The 9,336-nt window shown below is 41.3% G+C and overlaps 1 protein-coding gene across 1 annotated transcript; it reads right to left on the bottom strand.

Moving 5' to 3' along the window:
* Window positions 1-561: 561 nt before the first annotated feature.
* On the bottom strand, window positions 562-9,093 carry LOC147905864 (uncharacterized). Its single transcript, XM_087375136.1, has 4 exons — window positions 8,430-9,093; window positions 7,802-7,912; window positions 1,293-3,780; window positions 562-1,190 (listed from the first exon to the last, which is right to left on the bottom strand). Exons 1-3 carry the CDS (start codon window positions 8,523-8,525, stop codon window positions 1,297-1,299), a joined length of 2,691 nt encoding a protein of 896 aa, XP_087231262.1. The 5' UTR covers window positions 8,526-9,093; the 3' UTR covers window positions 562-1,190; window positions 1,293-1,296.
* Between the last annotated feature and the right edge of the window lie 243 nt (window positions 9,094-9,336).

The raw sequence follows: 9,336 nt of genomic DNA, 5'->3' as shown, positions 1-9,336 counted from the left end.
AACATGATTCCATCAAATTTCCCTCTCTATCTGTCCCATAACCTCTGGAGCTCCTGAGCTTCCCGCGACACACCAACACATTACAAACGGTTAAGATAACCTATAGCAATTGAAGGAATGCTAAATGAAGCACATGCAAAGAATCAAGTACTTATGTGATGGGAATGCCACTTTGCATGTAAGTCAATTCCACCTAGTTGAAGGGGTGTGTAAAGTGCGATGATACTGCACATAAACAAAATCAAGAAAAAAATTATATCCCAACGACTTCCCAAGAATTAACTAGCACATGGACTCATACTCACATCCTCAACACCCAAAGGTATAAACATATATCAATTTTAGTGGATGAAATGTTTATACAAAGAGTCACTACGAATGTCATACATTGCTGCAAATCTCATTTCCATCATATAAGCTTTGTACTAACAATGAAAAGGATAACCAGTACTAATACTTGAACTTCGCCACACACAGCAAGAAACATAAATGAAAAGCCTGGATTGATTCTCAAGCTTCACATCTTTGGATGTAAACAATACATGAATGGCATTTCCTTAAAGAGTCCTACCTGCAAATAGACTAGTTACATAATCCATGTCCAAACTAGATGCAAGGTCCCATGCCAAACTCTATGGCAAGTTAATGGACATTAGTACATCAACTAGCATGCCTTAATTTCTCTGAAGGCAAAGGTAAGAGTCACACTTGATAATAGGTGCTCATTAGAGAGCAGGTTTTGATTATATGGGGGGGAAAAAAAAAACATGAGGTACCTAGGTAGAACAAACAGGAGCGAAGAAGTGGTGTGAGTCTTCAATTTATACCTCCACAAAAACAGGAGTCTGAAAAACAATTCAACAGCAGTGGGCCCATTTTTTTAGTGGCCATAAAAGAATGTAGCACCAAACGCAAGAAATGTGTATATACTCATAGCTGCTGATTTCAATTAGCTTCCGGACTCTAAAACACAAATGAGCCAAACATGCTTACTTGCTCAAACTAAGGGGCATACGATAACCTCAACTGCAATGAAATGTCTTATAGACATCCACAACAAAATGCTTCACCAGGTCCAGCATGAACAGGTTTTCATACAGAAGGTCAACCAGTTGGCAGAAAACTGCTTGCCAAAAGAATGTTGATCTCTTGACGTTGATCTTTGACCTGCTATGGCTAGCAAATAGGACCTGCCAATATGACATGACTTTAGATTCATCGCATAGCCATAAGATACAGAATCAAATCAAAGACAACATAAAGTTCAGCACTAGTTTTAAAGAGCAGCTTACTAGCTTAGGTGAAAAAGCCACCGAGTTTCTTTGCGAAGTCATCCTCTTCGTCATCATCAAACCCATACTCTGCATCTGAAGCATTGTCACCAGCATCTAAACCATCTTCCATCATATCATCAGAGGAAACAGTTTCCGCCTTAAAGTCCTCATCTACTAGATTTCCATGTGTCTCCTCCTCCATCTTTTCTTCCCTCATACCTGACAAGCTTGATGCAAGACCTTCCTGTAGAGGCATTTCATTGTCTTCACGGTGTGACACAATTTGGCCAGGTGAATCATAGGTGGTATCATTTGCATCTGCGGAAATTCTTCTGTCACCTCCATCTTTGGAAGCATCCAAGGATGACAAGGTGGCACTAGAAATTCCGCTTATTCCTACCCCCTGTGTCGGACTTTTGTTAGGAGATAGCTCCTTTCTGGTTTCTTCAAATCCTTCATCACCATTCGACTCTGGCTTTTGCTTTTCCTTCAATATTAAACTCAAAGCTTTTGGCACCTTGAAATCTGAAGTCTTGATTGATTCATGATTGGAGAGAATACCTTTCCTCTCCTCACTTGATGAACCATCATCAAGTGCTTTACCAGCATTAGACGCAGAAACTGGTGCTATCTGGCTCTTTATAGCCAGAACTAGATGTTGATCTGCAAAGCTGGAATGTCCACCTGACTGCACCTGGCTCTTAGACCCATCAAGCCCTTCCAACGTTTTGAAATTATCTTCAGCCCCAACTCTTCTTTTCTCTGCCTTTATCTGAGCAAGGCTTTTTGGACCAGCAAAAGTTGCAGGCTCTTTCTTTTGTTCTAGCTTCTTGTTATTGAATGTTGTATAGCCTTTGGCCTCTGGATCTAAAGCAACTTCAGAGACATATCTTCCACTTTCTCTGTCTTTCAATTTTAGTCTTAGATCATCATTTACAGGGCGCTTGTTTGGTGAGCTCCTCAAAGGGACTTTATCAGGACTGGCTGCTTCATAATCTGATCCAATATCATGGTATGGCCTTTTAGTCCCCCCAGAATCAGCCCTCCCAGAAGGCCTCCTGTGACTTGATCTAGTTCCCGGTTGAGGAGGAACCTGATTCCTTGATAATGCCTCCTGTTTTAGACGGTCGTCTTGATGCCTTCGATTATGATGAAACTTATCAGCTGAGTCTTGATGAGCTCTTCTACTATGGCTTTCTGTGGTTAGGTGCTGGACTTTATCATTCCTCCGGCGTTCTACCAGGTGGTTGCGAAGATCACTACTACTGTGCTGAATGTCTTGTTCAATTATCATTCCCCGCCTATCTCTGCCAAGGACACCTTCACTGGTCTTAGCATTATAGGGAATGCTACGCTGTCTGCTTAAACGATCAGAAGAAGCAACCTGATCATAGCTTAGTTGCTGCTCTTGAAGCTCATAGGATCCATGCTCATACTGATCTGATGCATCATAGTATCCCAACTGATCATAAACCCGAGTGCGTTCATGTTCAAAATCTGACAAATCATCAGAATGTGTCATCCTTCCTCGACTATGTGCTCTGGCTGATTCAAGGACATTATCAAGATGTGGCAAATATTCACCATCTTCTGGGTACATCAGTTGGTCTGCTCCATCATCTACAAGGACATCAAAGCCAGGAGATGACTCCTTCCACCATTCCTCTGATTCGAACCCATTCTGCTTTCTTTCTGCTCCTGACAAGCCTTGCCGCAACCTGTCACTACCAGGTTGAACTTGCCGCAGGTGCTCATCCCCAGAGTGAGGACGTGGCAGCCTATTTTCCCCCTGCCTTGATCTATCATCCAAATTCTGTACATGACTTGATCTATCTCCTGAAAGATGACTTTGTCTTGCTTTCTCATCCCTAGACTGAGGTCGTTGAAGCCTGTTTTCCCCAGCACCTGTATTCTGTATTTTATGTGATCTGTCACTTGAAACAGAAATCTGTTTTGCCTTTTCATCCCCAATAAGAAGTTGGTGTTTGGAAATTGCAGACGTCTGGGAATTTTCAGCCTTTCTGACTCTTTCTGGATCCTTCACAATTGAAGAAACCTCTCGTGCAGGCACAGCCGTTTTCAAAGGAACTGATTGAGATCCACTTTGATGGATTCGGGCCCCCTCTGAGGTTGATGGTAACCCCTGAGGCATTTGTCTACGGGCTGTTGAATCATTTCCATTTATCACATTTGATGGCTTGCCACCTATTTCCATCCCTTTGGCACCTGGTGCCTTAGGAGGTCTCTGATAAACTGTACTTTCCATTCTTGAAGCTACTGTTGGACCATGCATAAAAGCACACTTATCACCTTTGGCACAAAAACCTTGAGAGAAAAAAAAGCATGCTACTCTAGATTTGCTTGCCACAGAAGGTGGTGGAGGTGCTGCTGATGCTGATGCTGTAGAAGCTGATGCTGTCACAGCTAAAGCAGCTGATGATGCCATTGATGATGGTGTTGGGATTGTTCCTGAAGTTGGCGTAGATCCAGGTCTTCCATCAAGAGGCTGCACAAAGGGAGTAAACGTTAGAACACATCAATAAAAGTCGTGCCAACAAAATACTAATAACATCTCACACATGGTTGTTTAGAAATGTGTGTTACAGGTAAGAGACTTAAGACACTTCAGAAATGTACGGGTCTTTAAGACACATGTCTGTTTTTTATTTTGTTTTTGTTTTTGTTTTTTTTTTTTGGGGGGGGGGGGGGGGGGGTAATATTTTTTCCCAATTTTAAAAAATTAAACGAGTGCTAGTGTCCTAAAACCCTATTTTTAAATCTTCTTCTGTCCACTGATGCTTGTTATGGCTTACTGTTGACATGTGACAAAAGACTTTCATTTCAATTATCGCCTTGTTGTTTGTTTTATGATGTATCAAACTTCAATTATGATGCCTATGATGATTGATCTATCATAGATTTCCAGACTTCAATTCTACATGCTAGCCCCCTTGTTATTTAGATTTTGATATTTCAATTCTAAGTTGTGAATTCCAAGCTCTATTGTCTCAGCAACTTTGATGTTAAATCTTGAATGTATAGTGCGTTAAGTGCATAGACTCTAAAGTTAAAATTATTGTGACGTTTTAAATGTTTAGATTTTATGTAATTACTAATATATGGCCGGATTTTGGCTATGGCTATACTAATAACCAAATCTATATATTTGTATACTTTATATGTTTATTAAATAAATACCAAGTCTTATTTGGGTGTTGTGTCTCATCATGTCTAGCAACCATGATCTCAGTTAATATGTGCATAGCTGTGATGGAGAAATTAGGGTTAGCACTAGGCATCATCCTAGCAAGAGGGCTACAAAAGAGAATAAGGGGGATGATGTGATCTACCTCCTGCCTAATCTAACCGTGTCAGAAACACAACAGCTTGCTTGCTGTAGCCTGACCCTGCAGCGGGTGATTGTAACTATGCATTACAACACCCTTACTACTTAGATCACAATCAAACATGTAAACACACATAGATTTGGAACACACGGATCTAAAGAAATTTGCAGCCAGGTAGACAGCCAAATCAAGTATGTACGTATGTACGTACATATGTATGTATGTACGTACGTAAGTGTATGTGTATGTATGTATGTCATGTTAGGAAACAAGGAAGGAGGCATTTCAATTTTCCCTTGGTTATAACAAATAATCCACCTTATATCAAATCTATAGCTGCTATTACCCTCAAAGTACCCTCTCCAATCTAGGATAAGCTTACAATAAATCTATAGACATACTCTCCCATAACTTACTTCAAGCACTTAAGTGCAGCCACTTGACACTTTCAACAACTCGAAGACATAATCATGAACATCCTTGCTCATTCCTAGCTACATTTAAACAGCATTAAGTCTTTTGGATACTTGGTATCCCATTCATCACATTCGTAGATCTTCAACTTCTGACTGAGTGGACACACTGCTACATTCTATGTGCCCTTCCAATATGTTGAGTAGCTCAACCCCCTTGGCCTTTGATCTCTAAGCTAGAGCTGCTTCCATTAAGGCATGGATTAAGAAGAGCGCTGCTGTTTGTAAGATGTTTTGTGCTGAATTACCCCTTTTTTTTCAAAAGCAATTGATGCTTCCATATTGGCAAGGCTTTTCCTTATATGCTATTCTTGTATTAAATCAACCTTCTTGCTTTCAAAAGAAATTGATTATCGTTCAACTAGCAATCATTCCAACTAAAAATTGCCAATTCAGACCCACTACATTTCAAACCTCTCTTTCTCAACTTCTTCCCATGGAAAGGCCTTTCCCTTCCCCTAAAGTTGAGCTAGCATTGGAACAAGTACCTAGAGATCATCTTAGTAGGTCCACAATAAAATCAATAATCCAAGGAACAGCCATCACTCTTCAATATTCCTTAAAAAGATCATTCAAAATCAGAGTTTGAATCATCCCACTCTAGAAAGCTAGAAGAAACTACACTTGGTTTACCGTCTTTTGCATGTGACTATTTCTTTGAAACAATTGAGCCACTCTTTGGAATCCTCCTTGTATGCAAAATCCACCCCAAGCACTTGGCCTAGCTTACTGTCTTTTGCATGTGACTATTTCTTTGAAGCAATTGAGCCACTCTTTGAAATCCTCCTTGTATGCAAAATTGTCTTAATACTAGAGTACCATTCTAGACAAAAATACTATTGTAAGATTACCCAAATAGGGTCTCAATACACCAACCATGAGACCCATCATGAGTCTATATCCTAACATCACAATATCTTTGATTTTAAAAAGCACTTGATCCTTGAAGCCAATCAAATAGCTGGTCTATACAAGGCATAGAATTTTGTGTTCATTAATTGCAAGTAATATAGGTCCATAGTGGCTATCTTAAGGACTTTTTTTGTGTGCGCGCGCCCGCGTGTGCGTGTGTGCGTGCGTGCGTTTGTGTGTGTGTGTGTGTGTGTGTGTGTGTGTGTGTGGAGAGAGAGAGAGAGAGAGAGAGAGAGAGAGAGAGAGAGAGAGAGAGAGAGGAATCCACGAAACATACCCAAAATTATCCTCTAAAAACATATCACAATGTGTGGTTATGATCTCATGACAATCACTCACAAGGTTGAAAACAATGAACTCCATCGGGCAGAGAGATAGAGAGAAAGAGAGAGAAAGAGGAATCCACAAAACATACCCAAAATCGTCCTCTAAAAACATAACACAATGTGTGGTTTTGATCTCATGACAATCAATCACAAGGTTGAAAACAATGAACTCCATCGGGCAACTCCATCAAGCATAGCAAGGAGTAGCTATTATGACATCCCCACTATCGTCATTAGCACCTCACTGTGGGTGTAGACCATAATATACACGTATGCTCTCACACATACAAATCCACATACCCACATGTACCGGAGCATCCATTTATACAAAGGTCTTCGCAATGAGTTTCTATCATTGCCCCAGAGGTGAAGGGCAAACTCAGCCATGACAAAGGCTAGTACTAAAGGAGAAGGCTAATCAAAAGATAGTCCAATTTTTCTTCATTCAAGCTACAATTGCTTGTGAAGACTATAAGATTTCATTTTGTCTGCTCCCAAGCAAGCATTTCTAACCAAAAACTACTACAATCTAGGTGATGGCACAACACATCACTTACAATACAAAGAATTTATCGCATTATCACCAAGCCACAACATAGACAAAAACTTCACAAGTGAAATTTGAATGTCTAATAAGGAGGGAACATATATCTATATGAATCCAAGAGCATCCCCAAACTCATCCTCTAAAACACAACCCATCAATTTCATGAGTGTCACTCATGAACGCAGTGATTACAAATTTTAAGATGAAATGGATGGTCATAGTAATGAGACGATCTCATCTAGGAATGCTCGCACCTTCTATTTATATGCATTCATAATTAAAACAAGAGAGTTTGTACCTTTTAATAAAGGCCGTGAATCCTCACAAGAGTTTCCCTTCACACGCTCACAACTCTTCGTACCTATCACTCTTATCAATATTCTACTTTGACTCCATTGCATAGCAGTCTACCGGATATCACATATAGTTTCTAATATCTGATCAAGCAGGTGTACGTTGTGATTAGGATCAGCCCTTGCAAGAATTCACCTCTACAAGCTCACTTTATGGATCCATAACTTTTCAAATTTATTACTTGCTCTAATAACCTTGAACTTGCTTCATATCTCAAATCATAGTTTATGACTTCTGATCCATGAGAAAAGGTTCACATGGCAATGTCAGGTGCACAGACGTACTACAGGCTGCTTTTGGGCCTTGGCAATGCTGAAAGCGTCCAATCTCACAAAATCAAACAAACTAGCACATGGTTGAGCCTCTTGTGTGACAACTGTCTTAAAGTTTCTGCATAAAAGAACTTAGAACCACACCTTACATGATTACATGACGTATCCCTGTTTCTGGCAGTGAACTTGACAAATAAATCGTTCGTATAAAGCTGTGGACAACAAGTTCGTGCTCCTTTTTTAAAAGGGTGACGGTGGAAGGATTGAAAAAGGACAGCTATAGTGTAAGAGCTTACTGGATGTCGAAATGAGCAGTTGGCATTAAGGCAATTACCACCAAGCCAAAACCAACAATCCCTGGGGTTGATCCGAGCAGCTTCACTGTGCCTATATTCACAATCATTCCCCTGCAAAATAACCACAGTAACAAAATAGCATATAAACATAGACGTAGGGTATCAAAACGTGTAAGACCCAAGTCATTGGCATCTTCACGCCTCAATATTTTACAACCTTCTGAATAGCTAGAATCAAAGGGCTATCTTAACGGTGTTCACAACTGCAAGCGTAGCCACAACGGCATGTGGCTACTCGATGTGCCCTATATGCCCTAAAGGAAGGCATACTACGAAAAACTTCAAATAGTGTGTTCCTCTTGTTGCCTTGAAGACCGTTGTTGACCAAGACTTAAGGTATTTTCGATAAGCCCTAATGATCACTTTCTAATGGCAGGATGATAAGCCTCAGCACCCTTTAACGTTGGGCAAAGGCTAGATTTAATACTAACGAGATGAGGCACATAAAAGCAAGCTTTGTGCTTACAGAAACTCCTTTTGACTAAAGCTACATCCGTTTTCATCTACAGTCTTTCGGTCAGTAACAAAAAATTCGAACTTGACGCTACAGATAGTTAAAAGCGGGTACCTTTTTGCAAGTCAGAGGCGAAGCCAAGAAATACACACAGTCCGTGTTTCGCTTCTGGGCCTCGTCGCCCATCGTGGGCGCCCCTTGCTCAGGCATCAGCACCGGAAATTCGCAAAGAAGCCCCTATTTAGAAGACCCAAAAGCTGAATACAACAAATCAAGCCACCGAGGTCACATACAGCTAGCAGGCCCGACAGCTTCGGTCGCAGACACCTGGGGGGGAGAGGAACCAGAGCTTATAGAAGCCCGAGGGAGCGGCTACGGAAATGGCTACGAGATCTGCGACCCATCGGGAGAGCGACCGGGAAAGCGAGGCAAAAGGCTGAGCCGGCAAGGGGGGGAGGGGACAAAGGCAGAGGCAGGAGGAGGAGGCAAAGGTAAAAGAAAATCAAGACCAAGGGGAGGATGGAAAGAGGAAGAAGAGCAGAGAAAGGGGAAGGCTAAGAAGAGGAAGAGGCGAAGAGTGAGGAAGATCAACATGAAGGGATGAGAGAAGGATCTAAAGCAAAGGAACAGAGGCAGTGATACGACTGTTCATTGGGATATCCCCTCTTCCAAAAGCCCCTCTGCAACCCTTGTTCCTCCTCTCTCTCTCTCTCTCTCTCTCTCTCAAGACAAATCAAATTTCACCTCCGCTCCTCCTCCCCTTCTTAACACATCTTATTATATGGGACACCCACAAGCTCCTCTACCTCATTTCACCTTCATCTCCTTCTTCTTCTTCTTCATTATCTCCTTGCTTTCTTAACCTTTTACCCCCCTTTAACAATTCCCCTCTCCCACCACACATTGGAGTTTGCCCTCTTGCGAGTGGAACAAAGGAGACACGAGCCGCTTTTGGCCTGCCCTTACAGGGTAGCCTTAGCAATGGTTCTACTTTGGCAAAGCTAAAATAGGGGAGTTTTTA

This window comes from Dipteris shenzhenensis, chromosome 1 (genome assembly GCF_047967505.1).
Source record: "Dipteris shenzhenensis isolate YYH24624 ecotype China chromosome 1, Dip_SZ_1.0, whole genome shotgun sequence".
NCBI lineage: Eukaryota > Viridiplantae > Streptophyta > Polypodiopsida > Gleicheniales > Dipteridaceae > Dipteris > Dipteris shenzhenensis.
The sequence above is the reverse complement of the archived record's forward strand: the minus strand, read 5'-3'. Positions and strand labels throughout refer to the sequence as shown.